Genomic DNA, 15,142 nt, shown 5'->3' with positions numbered 1-15,142 from the left:
ATAAAATTCACAATTTAAAGTATTTAATTCAGCAGTTTATTAGTATATTTACATTTCATCATCATTAATTTCAGAACATTTTCATCATCCCCTAAAAAAGCCCCGTATCTTTAGCAAACTCGACCCCCTGCAGCTTCCAGTTCCTGGAAAATACGAATTCACTTTTGCTCTCTAAAGATTTGTCTATTCTTTTTTTTTGATTTGTCTATTCTTGATAAGTAATACATGTGACCTTTTATGTCTAACTACTTTCACTTAGCATGTTTTCAATGTTCATTCATGTCATAGCATGTATCATAATTTCCTTTATTTTTATATAGCTAATAATATCCCATTGTACAACTATAACATTTTTAACCCATTTATCAGTTGGTAGATTTTGGGGTCCTTTCTACTTCAGGGCTACTGTGAATAATGCTGCTTCATATATAAAGTTTTTGTGGACATAAGATTTCATTTCTCTTGGGTATATACAATGCTTAGCAGTCGAACTGCTGGGACAAATGGAAATTCTATGTTTAACTTTTGAAGCTACTGATCAAATGTTTTCTTCAATGGCTGTACAATTTAAATTTCCACAAAAAAAAAAATAAATTTCCACAAGCAGTGTATGAGGGTTCTAATTTCTTCACATCCTTGATAATATGTATTAATCTTGATTATAGCCACATTAGGGGAGGTTAAGTGGTATCTCAATGTTTTTTTGTTTCTTTGGTGAATTGTGAGATTTTATTTTCCCAATTAGGGATCAAACCTGGGCCCTTGGTAGTGACGGCACAGAGCCTTAACCACTGAACTGCCAGGGAACTCACTCAGTGTGATTTTGATTTGAATTTCCCTGAAGGCTAATGATGTTGAATGCCTGTTTATATGCTGACTGGCCAGTTGTATATCTTATTGTGAGAAATGTCTACTCAAATTCTTCAATAATAATCTCTCTACTACTGAGTTTCTTTAGTGTCAAGTAATGCTTCCTGAGATGATGTTTCTCATCATTTGGGGGGTTGTAGTTATAAAAACTTGACACAAGCTTTAAAAATACTCTTTTGGCAAGTAGGATATAATTGCTGATATACTAAAGTGCCCAACTTTTCATAGGAGTTGGCTTTCTGTCCTCATGACTTACTGAGAATGTATCTAGATTTCTTTGCTTTGCTCTGCCGCTGCTAAGTTGCTTCAGTCATGTCCGACTCTGTGCAACCCCATAGATGGCAGCCCACCAGGCTCCCCCATCCCTGGGATTCTCCAGGCAAGAACACTGGAGTGGGTGCCATTTCCTTCTCCAATGCATGAAAGTGAAAAGTGAAAGTGAAGTCGCTCAGTTGTGTCCAACACTCAGCAACCCCATGGATTGCAGCCTATCAGCCTCCTCTGTCCATGGGATTTTCCAGGCGAGAGTACTGGAGCGGGGTGCCATCGCCTTCTCCTTGTCTCTGCTCTAGTGCTCTAATTATGTCTGTACTTATAATATTTTTTTAAAAATTATTGGAGATGTTCTCCAAATTGTGCAAATCCACTCTCAAAATGTAAAGAGCTCAGATTAACCCAACCACATTAAAAAAAGAAAACAAAAAACATTAAGGTATGTAAGACAGTAGAGTTGTGTTTTTCCTATTCTGTTTTTGGGAAGCTGTGGTTAGTTTTGAAGGTAAGACAGAGTGGGAAACTGACCATGGAAAGCCAAAGTGTAAAACAAATGAATACAACAAATATACAAATTGTTTAAACCATGGAGAAGGAGCCTAAAGAATGCCCACTTTATCCCCAATCCAGCATTGTTTAGAAGCAAAAATGCAAAACCAAAAATGTTCATAAACATAAAATCTCAGCACCTAAAACAATGCTCCTGGCACATAAGTGCTCTATATCAATATCCAATGTTGAATGAATAAATGAATGTTCACAGTACATATCTCTCCAACAGTTTTAGGGAGCAAACATCCACAGGCAGAGATAAAGACAGAACCTGTTTTTGGCAGCACGGTTAATACATCAATTTGGGAATTAAAGGCGATAAACCCTAGCTTATGGCTCCAGGACTGGTTGCAAAAAACACTTTGTTGATTAAGTCAATAGTTATAAAGTAAGGTAAGTTGAACTGGCCATGAAGGGACCTGTCAAAGTAGTTTGCACCACACTTCTTGACTATTAGAACACTGACTGCTGAAGCACAGAATAACCTTAGAACAACACCAGAAAGACGATCAAGGAAACAAGTGGACACCAACCACGGAAAAGGAGAGAAACTTCATTAAGAGAATGTATGGTACTAAATAAGGAAGAAACTAGAATAGGAATATTAAATATCCACTTCATTTTTCATCTTAGCAATTATTGAAATGTGATGGTTAAATGCTAATTGTAAAAAATACAGGAATGCTTAGAAGGAAGTGGATTAAAAAAAAAAGAAAGAAGGAAGTGGATTACAAATTATAGTAAAAAGTATTTTTACTATAGTATTTTTAGCATTCATTTACACATTATTTCAAGAAAAAAAGAAAACCAATGAAAAGTAGGCAAATGAGGGCAGTTTTTGAGCTTCAGGGTAAATGTCCCATATGAAAATGTTAGAGAGTAATTACTATTATTATTTTGTTCTTTGATGGCTTCTAGGAAACCAACAATTAACTATTACTACTGAACTCTTAATGAGTAAATCACCCTGGGGCTTGTTAAAAGTTAGCAGTTTCAAAAAAAAAGTTAGCAGTTTCATGAAGTTTCAACTTTTAATAAGTTGCTCAAGTGATCACTACAGGCATCTAGTATTCCTTGTGGACCACCCTTATTATGAGGCATTAGGGCTGCCTGTTGGTTCTCATAAATGAATACCATGGGGTTCAGAGGAGACCAAGAGGGTCCTCTTACAGAGTCATATTGAGAAGCTGTTGGTCAAGTTCTGGTAGCCCTCTGAGGGAGGAAAAGGCCACTCCCATGTTCTCAATTAAGCTTGTGCCATGTGGAGACAGCCTCTGTTGAATGGGAATTCTTTCTCATAGACAGATCAGGGCAGAGACTGTCAAGGATTCTTTATCTCTAACAAAGAAACTATTTATGCATGAAATGTCATGTCTGAGATTGGCTTCAAATAGTCCAAAACAAAATATTCCAAATATTCAAATATTCCAAAACCCACCCACCCCAAACAAAATAAAAACAAAACACTGAAGTGGGTAAATGTAAAAACTGGCAAAATTTTTAAAGCCTATATAAGGGTCGTATTATTTTCTCTACTTTAGATATTTTGATAATTTTCACAATGAAAGAGTTAAATAGGTATATATATATGAACACTGTTCCTCTCTTACATATATTATCTTAAATCAGTTATTGCTCTATATATTAGAATTATTTCAGTTACAATGAACAGAAATGCCAATCACACTGGCTTAAATAATAAGAAATGTATAGATTTATGTAGCTGAAAAGTCCAGTGCAATTCTAGGTGTCAGGTGATGCTTGATCCTACAGCTCAATGGTGTCTCTAAAACCTGAGTATTTATCACCCTGCTCTGTCTGCTGTGGTGTTGGCTTCATTCCAAGGCTCACATTTCTCCTGTTTCAAGAAGACTGTCAACATCTGCTGGGTTACATGTGCCATCCAGCAAGTGCTGGATCTGTTCTAATGTTTCCAACAAGACAGGCCAGGTTATGCTGCAGAAACACACAGCACCAACATCATCTGTTGTGATTTAACACAACAGAAGTTTATGAATCCTTCCTACAAAGTCCATTACAGGTTTAGGGAACTCTCCAGAACAGGTACTGCTCCCCAATGTTGGGTGCTCTGCCTTCCAGACTGTTCTGAATTTTGTCTCCTCTATGTGCTTACATGGCTAAGGCAGGAAAAGACAGCATTAGAGTCCTGCACCAACAAATAAATGTTTCAGCCAAGAAGTGAGACCGCTGTACACAACCTACTGTCAAAACTTATCTCTGGACCCTAACTGCAAGAAGCAAAAACATCTAACCATTCCCTTCTTACTGTTCACTTGAATACAAGGTTTGTGAGGATATGCATTTTGTATCCTTGTCCACTACTGTGTATCCTTACTTTAGAAGAGTACCTGGGCGCATAACAGAATCTCTTATAATCATAATCAAGTTATAATCATAACTTGAATGAATGAATGAATGAATGTAGCACCAGCAAGAAATCCAAACCTGTATATATTGGGAGAAGAGACAAAAGTCCCAGGGGTTTAAGACCAAGGATGGTCAGTAAGATCCATACAGACCACAGCTGCAGAGCTAGCTGCGCTTAGGAAATAATACTTGCTAGAGTTCATCTTAGGGAAGATAATGAAATCCTGCTGAGAGAGACACACCAACAGGTCAGGTGACTTACGCCATAAAGCACTGAAGCCAAGGAACAAATCAACTGAGCAAACTACCACAATGAGTGCTCAGCTCCTGGAAGAAGCTGCAACAACCACAAATGGATCTGCTCCTTCAGTGTGGTCAGTCTACCCAACACACCACTGAGGATCAGAGGAAAGAGAAGGATGTGTACAGTGTCTGAGACCCCACTATCAGTCAAATCATCAGGTGCTTTTCCTTCATCAATCCCTCTCATCTCCAGAGAACCCTGAGTTAAGCGTTATCTCTATGTCACAGAGAAAATGGAGATTTAACAATATTTCAGTAACCAACCAAGAAACAGGCATGTTTTACTAGCTAGAAACAATATCATCCAGGCTGCTGGACAGGAACAACATATAGATCAGTCCTGCTGATCCTGTCTTCAGGCCTGACTGATGCAGCTAAGTGACAGCCAACAGACCCACTAACTATGTGGTTGTAGCAAGCCTTTGGATCTCTTTAAGCCTAACTTCCTTACTTTATAAAGTCAGATATTTGGAATAGATAATTTAACTCCTTTCCTGATTACACCTAGAGGCTCTACCAGGAACATGCTTGCATCACTGAGCAGATAAAAGGGGGAGTTACAAGAAAACTCACAACCTAAGGAGATTTCTAGCAGTCTATCAAATTCGTAACCTAAGGCTGTTACCTGAAAGGATGGAGAAACCAGAAGTAGGATGCCCTTGCCTGCTTGACAGTTACAGTGTAAGTTAACCAATGTAGAGGTGCATTTGTCCATCCTTGCCTGCCACCCAGCATTAGCTCCCCTTTTGGGAACTTCGTCTCCAGTTCACTGGATTCCCAGAATAACATGCTCAGGGAGCCACAAGATCCTGGTGCAGAAAACACTCTAGTTCCCAGACAAATGTAAGTCACTCCTAATTCTTAACAACAAACAAAAACCAAATTAAAATGCAAACAGATAAAAACCTGAGAAGATGATCCTGAATTCCCATTGATTTCCATTTAGACCTTGAAAAAAAGTGCTCATTTTCATGGCTGTTTTATCCTATTGATATTGTGATATAAAGAGTCTAGTTTCTTTTATTGCAGAAAGTTCTTCTTTACATGGCTAAAGATTCCAACCTGTTTTCATTTTATCTCCTTCTTAGAGGTGCTCTCCCTTTTCAAGAGGCATAAAATAGTGATTAATTCATCGGCAGAGAGGCATAAAATAGTGATTAGTTCATTTGGACAGAATCGATATTGCTGAAGAAAATATTTCATCAGAGTAATAATTATACTAATAGGATTCAAGAGCTGAATTTGCTAAAAAGTTAAACAAGGAACTCAATGTCCAAATTTGTGAACAGGGTCCAATGATGGCACAGTTAAGAAAATCCAATTGGGAAAAAAAAAAGAAAATCCAATTTGGTTCTTCAAAAATTTTACATTAGAATTCATTTCTGCCCATGAGATTATTGAAACTGGAAAACCTGGAAGACAATGGTATGCAACTAAACGTGCATATTATTGCAACTAAACATGCATATTATTGCTTTTTGTTTTGGAAAACCATTCTATAATACAAATGTTTCCATCATATTAAGTTTGAGTGCCTTGGGAAATCAATGGAAACCAACAATATTTATCTCTGTGGCCAAAGAAGACTATTTCAGAGCTGCATCTGCTACACAAAGCTGAATTTGCTGTTTTGTATATACAATCTCCAAACAGCTTTTGGCTTTACTCAGAATGTTCTTAGAACACCTCTCCTGCTAAGGAATTCCCTGGAAGCTTTTAGTAAAAATAGCAAGTAGTGCAACTACTAACAAATCCTTTGAAGAGTCAATCTTGATTCCTTCTATGAAACATGTTTATATCCCAAAGTTTCCTGATGAAAAATTCTTCATGCTTCATAATTTTGTGTTTTTCTTAACTTTAAAGTCGAGCTCCACTTGATAAATTTCTTCAGACTGAGGACACTGAACAGACTTCCCTTTACTGGTGGAGTTTCTGGTGTCTAAGAAGGCTCGAGCGTCTGCTGAAGTTTCTCCTGCATGTGCTACAGGTGTAAGGCTGCTCACCTGTGTGAGTTCTCCGGTGTTTAATAAGGTGGCAATTTTGATTGAATTTTTTCCCACATTCATGACAAGTAAAGGGCTTCTCTCCAGTATGAGTTCTTTGGTGTGTGTGAAGATTTGTCTTTTGACTGAAGCCTTTCCCACACCATGAGCATTTATATGGTTTTATTCCTTGGTGTGTTGTTAAGTGCTTATTAAGATCTGAGCTCCACCTAAACCTCTTATCACATTGTTGACATTTATACGGTTTCTCTTCCGTGTGAACTCTCTGGTGCTTAATGAGGTCAGAGCTAACTCTGAAGCTTTTCCCACATTCCTGGCATTTAAAAGGCCTCTCTGCTGCACGTTCTTTCTTCTGAAGATCCATAAGTTTCAGCAGCTCTTGTTTCCAAGTTGAAAGTTTCTTTTTTTTCTTCACTGGAAAATCTCGGTGCAACTTCCCCACCCTATGCACATCACCATGATTTTCTTTGCCAATTGTTTTCTGGGGAACTTTCAATTTGGCCTTTCTTGATGCTATAGCTACTGGTGCTTGTATTTCTAAGTCAGAAAGACATAGAGACTGAATATTTTCAGTGTCATTTTTAAGTTTCAGCCCTGCTGGAATAAACGTAAGAAACAGCTTACTGTATGTCAGAGCAAGAAAGCCACAGTAATGAAGAGAAAAACTGGACAAACACTAATTTTTAAAAACACAGATAAGCAGAACTGTAAAATGTGAAATCCTTGCAAAAATTCCTATCATGGCATGGCTTATTCCTTCTTCCCATGGTCTACTTACCTGTAGGCAGCTCTTCAGAACTGTCCTTGAACTCCAGGGGTCTTTGAACCCATGGCTCTTCTCCTTGCTCTAGACAGGAGATCACTTTAGGTTTGGGAAGCACAAATAATGCTGTGAAACAGAAAAACCAAGGTTAAAGACTGGTAACTTAACGACAGTTCACTAATTTCAAACTATTTCAGGAGCAGCAAAGGATGCTTGAATAGTTTACAACACCAAATCTCATATCAAGTTTATAAGATACTTCATTTGTGGATGGATATGCAAAGCAGAGACTGAAAAATAAACCTGAGCTGGACCAGTGAAACAGATATAGGGCATGGGAATGCAGTGGCATGATCCCCATCTTCTGCTACCAAGAATATTCCACATTCTACTAAGGTAGAACCAAACTGCAAAGGCTGCAAATACACACATATGTCCTATTAACTATTCAGGAAGACTTAAACTGGATAAGTCCAGGTTCAGGGGACTCAATGCAAAGGTCAGTGGGTGGGGTATCAGGCATAAATGATACATGCCATCATTACTTTTATTTAGTAAAAATTAAATACTAAATAAAACTAAATTTTTATTTAGTGCTCAAGCACCAGACACAGGACTAGAAAAGATTTCCATCACTCCCATAGCTCACTGGTTCACATCCAGGTGGAGGAAACAGACAAGAATTACTTAGTGGACTTTCTCAAAATCTTACTGCCAAGTATGGAAAGTATTCATCACTTAGTCATTCCATAAATATGTAATGAGTGGCTATGGTGCACCAGGCACCCTCTATGTGCCAGGGACATAGTGCTAAATAAACCAAGTCCCCTGATCTCACGAAGCTTGTATTCTCGGGCAGGGTGAAACAATCTAACATCAACAGACAAGCAAATAAAGTGTCAGGAAGTGATACATGTTTTGAAGAAAACTAAGGGAGGGCAAGAGAACATTTTAAGATTCTGCTTCTGTGAAGCTACTTGAGGTATAAAGTTGTATAAAGTCTCCTTAAGAAAGTAACATCTGAGCAGAACCCTAAAATGAGGATTTTGTCATGAGGCAGAAATGTGGGCCAGGCAGAGGGAAGGTGGAAGAAATAAGCACATGAAGTCCATTAAATAAGATAAGTAGTCTGACTAGAGAGTCCAGGAACAAGGACACAAGTGGCAGGAGACAACAGCAGGTTGGTGAGGAAGGGCCAGACCTTGGAGGGTCCTGGGTCTTGGTAAGGAACCTGGATTTATTCTGAATGTTATGAGAAGTTATCGTAAGGTTTCAAGCAGAAAATGTCATGATCTGGTCAGGTTTTTAAAAGGCTGCCATGTAGGAAACAGACTGTCAGAGAGCAGGCAGTGGGTGCCAGAAAGAAAGTACTGAGGTGAACCTAGACAGAGATGCTGCTACCTGAGACCAGGATGCTACGAGCACAGAGGCAGAGACGTGACACTCAGGCTGCACTGTGAGGTGGAACCAAGAGTGCTAGACTTAGTGGGGTATTATGGCAAGATCAAGGTAAAGGATGACTGGACACTGCTTGCTCTGAGCAAGTGGATGAATGGGGATGCCTTTTACAGAGATGAGAAAGATGTAAGGGCAAGTTTAGACAGAAGAAAAGATCAAGAATTCCAACAGTATAAGGAATGTGTAGCAGGGAAAAGCTCCCTGGTGTTCTGGTGATCCCTGCCCACACCATCTTATTGAGAACCAGTCAGCTACTAGAACAGAGATTCTCTCACAAGGGTGCATTCTCAGTATGCCAACAACAGGACAGTTTAGTCCACTCCTATGCAAAGTTAGGGGGAGAAACTTTACCTAGAGAGATGACAGTCTCATAGTTTTCTTGCATTACGTCATTGTAGAGGGCCTTCTGAGTGGGATCCAGTAACTCCCATTCTTCCTGGGAAAAATACATGGCCACTTCTTCAAATGTCAACAAACTCTAAAGAAGAGAACGGGCTTAAGCTCAGAACTTGCCCCTACAGAAGCAGCCCAATCTTCTAAGCCATGAACTACAAGGTAAGCCAGTCACTAAAAGAATAGCACACGAATTATTTTAAAGTGAGATGGCAGAAAGTTGGCAAGGGATCAGCAAACAGCCCAGGAAGTACTCAGTTCCCCAGGGGGAGCATCTGGGTTAACACACCTCTGAGCACCTGCTGGGCAGGGCAGGTCATGGGCAGCAGGGAGAGGCAGCCCTAAGAAGCTGGAAAGCACAGCTCACCTGGGACTCAGGCAGAATGAGCTCAGGTGCCACTGTCCATTCACTGGTATTTGTCTGCTCAGAAAAGGCTAGGAGCTGGTGAGCTGGCACAGCTGTAGAAGAACAAGAAAATTTCTCTCCCTCCCGTCTTTGAACATCCTAGGCTCAATTCAAAAGTATAGAAGATCCTGATTCTTTCAGTTGAGAAAGAACAACTTTACAAGTGTTACATGGTACCGAGAAGTAGCTATCTCATTTTAAACAAGCATCTACTAGCCCCTAAGACAGGTTTCCCAGTTGACTCTCTTCAGTTTTCAGGAGTGAAGTTAAGAAAACGAAATCTTGGTTTTTTTTTTTATATGACATGAATTCTTCAGAGTTGGACAAAATTTAGCGGTGTTGTACAATGCAGTACTGAGTCCAGTGTGCCAGGTACAGAAAATTCAAAGGTCGGAATGAGTTTGGTGAGTTCAAGAAACAGCAAGAAGACCAGTGTGGCTAAAGAGGACTGAGCAGGGCAGGAGTGGCAGACGAGGGGAGGAAAGTGAAGAGGGGCCAGAACTTGGGGGTTCCTGGGTGCCTCTATAAGGAGTTTGGATTTTATGAATGTGTGAAAAATCATGGTAAGGTTTTGATATTGAGCCATGTTCTGATGTGAACTGGTTTTTTAAAGGATTCTGGCTGCTGTGTGGAGAACAGACTGCAGGCAGGGAGGAATGCTGGCAGGAGGTGCCAAGTATGGAGGTGGACCTTATTAAAGATAGCTGCTGCTTACACCACAATGCTAAAGCACAGAAGGCTGAGACTTGGTTGGACTCAGGCCACACGGTAAGGTGGAGCCAAGAGAACTAGTAATGCATTAGTACTACAGGGGTTGGACTAGATTGGTGCAAAGGATGACCACAAGTTTTCTAGCCTAAAATACTGGGTGAAGGAAAGATAAGAGAAGAGAAATTTTGAGGGAAAAAGAGAAGGATTAAGATTTAGGATAAGGAATGAGCATGTACACATGTTAAAAGCTTGCTGGTGATCTGGTGTACCTTTTCCCTGCCCACACCATTTAGTTGAGAACCAGTCAGCTACCAGAACAGAGATTCTCTCACAAGGGTGCATTCTCAGTATGCCAACAACAGGACAGTTTAGTCCACTCCTATGCAAAGTTAGGGGGAGAAACTTTACCTAGAGAGATGACAGTCTCATAGTTTTCTTGCATTACGTCATTGTAGAGGGCCTTCTGAGTGGGATCCAGTAACTCCCATTCTTCCTGGGAAAAATACATGGCCACTTCTTCAAATGTCAACAAACTCTAAAGAAGAGAATGGGCTTCAGCCAGGTACTTGCCACTTCAAAAGTGGCCCAACCTTCTGAGTCATGAACTGCATGGTAAGCCAGTCACTAAAGGAACTAATAGCACATGAATTATTTTTAAGTGAGACGGTAGAAAGGAAGTAGGCAAGGGATCAGCAAACAGGTATCCAAAGTCCTGGGAAAATCTAGGTTAAATCCTCTGAGCATCTGCTGGGCAGGGTGGGTCATGGGCAGCAGGGAGAGGTAGCCGAAGAATCTGGAAAGCAACAGCTCACCTGGGACTCAGGCAAGACAAGCTCAGGTGCCACTGTCCAGTCTTTGGTGTCGGTCTGCTCAGGAAAGGCTAGGATCCGGTGAGCAGGCACCACTGTGGGTAAAATGGAGCCATAGTAAATATTTCTTGCTTATGTTTCTAATACCCTATGGTCAATTCTAAAAAACAGAAGACTCCTATTTTTTCAGGATTGATGAGATGCCTTTATAAGCATGTGGTGCCCAGAAATGGCTTTCTCCTTGTTAATGAGAACCAAGTATCTACCAGCCTCTAAAACAGGTACCCCAGTTTCCATAAGCAAAATTAACAAAAGAAAACTCTTTTTATTATTTTCCTCTGATGACATAAATTGTTCACCTTGGCAAAGTTTAAACATATTTGCAAATGAAGTACTCAGGGACTCCAGTGTATAGTAGGAGATAGTTTTTAAATCATTTATTACTTTTTCCTTGGTACACAGTAGTATACACATTCTATCACTAACATTCTGTCACTAATCACCCATTCTGATGCAGATTTCTTCTGTATTTTCAAGATGAGGTGAGCCAAACCATCTTTACTTTTCTAAAAACAATTGCTGGTGTTATTACCAGGGTTCTGCGGTTGGGAAACTTCTGTATCTTAGGCCAACCCCCACCCTCAACCCCACATGACCTATTCTACCGCCACCTGGGGGGCATCCTAATTGCTAATGTAGCTCCATTAGTAGATCCACAGGGCAGGGTAACCAGAAAGTGCTCACACATTCTGGCTTAAATTATATCCCACCTCCCAGGAGAAGACAAGTAACATGAAGATCCTTACCCCTCTCACATACGGGCTCAGGTTCTTTATGGGTATTCCTGCTCAGTGGCTCTTGTAGACCCTGGTGTATATTCCAGACTTCTTCCTCCCGGGACATGCCCACTGGCTGGGACTCTGCTGGCTTCAGCTGGAAGCCTGGGGCCTCTGCTGCTTCTCCCAAGAGCACTGCCTCTTTTCCCAGTTCCTGGACTGCAACCTAGAAATAACCCCCACACTTGTTACCACAGAACTGACTTTTGGTTTGGGCTTGATGGGAGAGGGAGGAAAAAGCAGAGTGAAGACTGCGGGGAAAGAGGGAGACACTGAAGGAAATGACACAAAGACCTACAGATACCAGCTACCAATTTTCCACAAGAACTATCCATAAAACATGGAAAATTGGGAGAAACCAGAAAAGGGTGGTTACTGCCAGCTCTCCAAGACAGCAGCCCCACCCTCTGAACTCAGCCCAGTTCGGCCCACTAACAGGGTTGCACAGGCCACCTGTTCTTGTGCTGCCTTGACAGGCTTTCTCCCCAACTTAGATCCTTGCCTTAGTGGTTTCCTGTCTTCTAATTCTCTCAAAAGATTAAGGAACTGAATTTAAAAGTTGTCTGTCAACCAGATTTTCCACATGGTCAGGGAAGATTCTCACAGACAATGGGGATGAAATGGAGAAAAAAGCGGGTAAGAGTAATGGCTCGGTCCTATCCCCAAATGATTTTGATACAAAACATGTGCCCTCCCGGTATTCACACTGGGCCTGAGGCCAGCTGGTGAGCTGTCACCTGCCCAAGGGCACGTCCTGGATCCCCACTCAGAGCAGAGCCAGGAACAACCACTGAGAGAGGGCAGTGGAGGCTCTCGCCTGTGGTACAGAGGACACTATCCCTCAGGCTCTTTCTTCTCTCAGCTACTGTGCTGGGATTGCAAATCTTTCTTTCCCTGTGTTCTTTCTACTTTTTCCCCTTCCTGGGCAGTCGTCCCCTAGTTGTTCGGTTTCTTCCTTCTCTGTCAAATCTTCGCTCTCTTTTGGTCTCTCACAGTCCTTCCTTTTCTGATCTGCCCTGAACTCTCCAGCTCCTTACTGCCTTTTGTTCGTTTCTAAGAATTTAAGGTCCATCTCCTTGGCCAAGCCAGACTAGGCTCATTACCCTCAACACACCCTGGCTCCAAAGACAGCAAAACTCAACTCTGTCCGTAAGGCCAGGGAAGTCTCTGCCAGGATCTCTGAATCCTATGGGCTGACTAAGGCTGCAGGTCTGTGCTTTCAGGTCCTGCTTCACAAGTGCTAAAGGAACAATACAATAGTGACCTAATCCATTTTTTCTCCCAATTAACTGCCCCAATATATGCACCTTCACTCTATTTCACTGCACATCAAGAATCTTTCTCCTCACCCCATTCCTTGTTTGGCCAGTTTCGCTCTGCAAGTGTTCTACCAGGACCACAGCCTCCTCGATGCTCTGTGGATGGTGCTTCTTTATGAGGTTATGGGTGTCCCCAGGCAGAATGGTCAGGAACTGCTCTAGCACCACAAGTTCCAAGATCTGCTCTTTTGAATGAATCTCTGGCCTCAGCCACCGACGGCATAATTCTTGAAGCTGGTCAACTACCTCCCGGGGTCCAGCTGCTTCATGATAGAGGAAGTTCCGGAAGTGCTGGTGAGACCTCTCAGGACTGAGACTGTCCGTCTGTGGGGCATGTTTCTTATGCTGACTGGAGTTCTCTACCACAGGTCCCTTGGTCTCCCAAAGAGCTCTGATCTGAGGGTTCAAGAACTCAGCCACCTTCAGATCTACTGTCATCATTCTTCTCCAGGAACAATTCTGCTCCTGTATTAGATACCCCACGAGCAGTTATCTCTGACAACTGAGGCCCGGTCTGGTTTGGAATAGAATCAATAAAAGGATCTTCTTCCTAAGGCACTGAGAGCAGAAACAAGCTCATGTCAGTAAGATATTGTTACATGAACTTTATTACTTGCTACTTATTATGAGAAAAACTAACTTTAAAAATCAACTGTCAGGTCTGTGTTTTGTTCCTTTTCTATTAACCAACTGAATACAGCACAGTTTATTAAAAACAAATTCCAAGTTACTTCTTCTCAAAAAAAAAAAAAAAATCAGGAAAGGTTAGCAGGTGAAAAACCTATTACTCACTGGCTCCCATGAGTTTTGGGATTATCCAAATATTTATCTCATGCACTTCTTATGCCATCCTCTCCATGTCAAGGAAAGATTAGGAGAATATTCTGAGTTCCTCTTAAAATGTCAACGTATCATCCTAGTCTTCTGTCTTTGGTTAAGTGGGTACACTTCTAATACCCTTCATCCTCTTGAGATGGAAACCTTTACTTCCTGGACCATTTGAGGTGCTACTTTTCATTGTGATTACTGCCAGGAGAGCTGAAACTACGAGACCAGAGTAGAAGGAAAGTAATTAGGAAAACTGGAGCCTTATTTTCTTGAAAAAAGCATCTCCCAAGGGACTCTCCTGGGGGTCCAGTGATTAAGAATCCGCACTTCCAGTGCAGGGGGCAAGGGTTTGATCCCTGGTCAGAGAATTCAGATCTCATATTCCCCAAAGTACAGCAAAAAGAAAAAAGGCTCCTCACAAGAAATCAACTAACTGACCAACGTTCATCTTGGCATTTCTTTGCAAGATGTGTAAAGAAAACTATTCAGAAGATTTATACGTGTATTTTGAATCTGATCTAGGAAAAATTACAGGTGACCCTTGTTCACAAATGTTTATCCAAATGTCAAGCAGATAAAAAAGGAGAGCATGTGAGTTGGTGATGATTACTTTCAGCTTTTCCAAGGGTCATTTAGACCTCTGAGCGAGGCCTCGTTTATCTCACTTTCCCTGAGGTGACCCAGCAGAAATGGCACAGAAATTCTGCCCGGGAAGTCGCGGTATCTATAAAAGGCCGGCTCGCTATGCCCACTCGGCTCAGGGGGCACGGGGGACACTTAACGAACTTTTGCATCACAGAGGCTGATCTCTGAGGCTAGGACTCTCGTTTCTCCCGCGGTCACATCAGCCAGTAAAGGAAACGCCGGCGGAGGCGGGAAAGTGGACACGACTCGGGGCGCGTCCGCGAGCACTGGGCCTGCAGGCAGTGTCCGAGCGGGTTTCAGCCGCGCGGGCCCGGGCGCCACCCGCGCAAAGGGTGCAGAGGGGTCTCAGGAGCCTGACGTCGGGCTTCGCCCGGGGTAGTCTGATCGACCGGCTCCGAAACGCCCCCGGGTGCCTTGCAGTGGCCGCGAGCAGTGACAGGCGTCTCTCGGCGGCTCCGGAGCCGGCGCCGAAGGGGAAGCCGCTTCCAGGTTACCTCAGACAGCCTAGCTTCGTGAAAGCCGTTCTCTCTTCCCGGGGTTCCACCGCAAGCCGCCAAGCGTCTAACCGCCGCTCTGAGGAGCACA

General features: G+C 42.0%; 2 protein-coding genes across 4 annotated transcripts; both read right to left on the bottom strand.

Moving 5' to 3' along the window:
- Positions 1-13: 13 nt before the first annotated feature.
- On the bottom strand, positions 14-7,131 carry LOC139032860 (zinc finger protein 75A-like). The gene is given in 2 exon segments (XM_070461100.1): positions 14-7,065; positions 7,117-7,131. Coding segments are annotated over 2 exon segments (807 nt in total). The 3' UTR covers positions 14-6,273.
- LOC110150605 (zinc finger protein 75D-like) lies at positions 6,787-15,142 on the bottom strand. Of its 3 annotated transcripts, XM_070461117.1 has the most exons (8): positions 15,052-15,142; positions 13,115-13,642; positions 11,736-11,931; positions 10,933-11,024; positions 10,529-10,655; positions 9,371-9,462; positions 8,962-9,088; positions 6,787-7,278 (listed from the first exon to the last, which is right to left on the bottom strand). In XM_070461117.1, the coding sequence occupies exons 2-8, from the start codon at positions 13,523-13,525 to the stop codon at positions 7,160-7,162; spliced, it is 1,164 nt and encodes a 387-aa protein (XP_070317218.1). In that variant the 5' UTR covers positions 13,526-13,642; positions 15,052-15,142; the 3' UTR covers positions 6,787-7,159. The 3 variants fall into 3 exon arrangements, 2 of the variants coding, with proteins under 2 accessions (XP_070317218.1, XP_020769286.1); XR_011485478.1 differs by lacking the exon at positions 6,787-7,278 and having other exon boundaries at positions 8,962-9,046; positions 9,371-10,655; XM_020913627.2 differs by lacking the exons at positions 6,787-7,278; positions 9,371-9,462 and having other exon boundaries at positions 8,980-9,088.

Source organism: Odocoileus virginianus, chromosome 33, assembly GCF_023699985.2.
Source record: "Odocoileus virginianus isolate 20LAN1187 ecotype Illinois chromosome 33, Ovbor_1.2, whole genome shotgun sequence".
NCBI classification, from domain to species: domain Eukaryota; kingdom Metazoa; phylum Chordata; class Mammalia; order Artiodactyla; family Cervidae; genus Odocoileus; species Odocoileus virginianus.
Note: the sequence above shows the minus strand (reverse complement) of the source record. Positions and strands in the feature narration are given on the sequence as shown.

Excerpts from the sequence above, each read along its gene's own strand:
- LOC110150605 (XM_070461117.1), bottom strand. The coding sequence starts at position 13,525 with ATGATGACAGTAGATCTGAAGGTGGCTGAGTTCTTGAACCCTCAGATC. Across the intron at positions 9,463-10,528 it reads TGAGACTGTCATCTCTCTAG|CTGTGCCAGCTCACCAGCTC; the intron begins GTAAAGTTTCTC and ends GTTCTTCTACAG. Across the intron at positions 9,089-9,370 it reads TCATTCTGCCTGAGTCCCAG|AGTTTGTTGACATTTGAAGA; the intron begins GTGAGCTGTGCT and ends TCTCTTCTTTAG.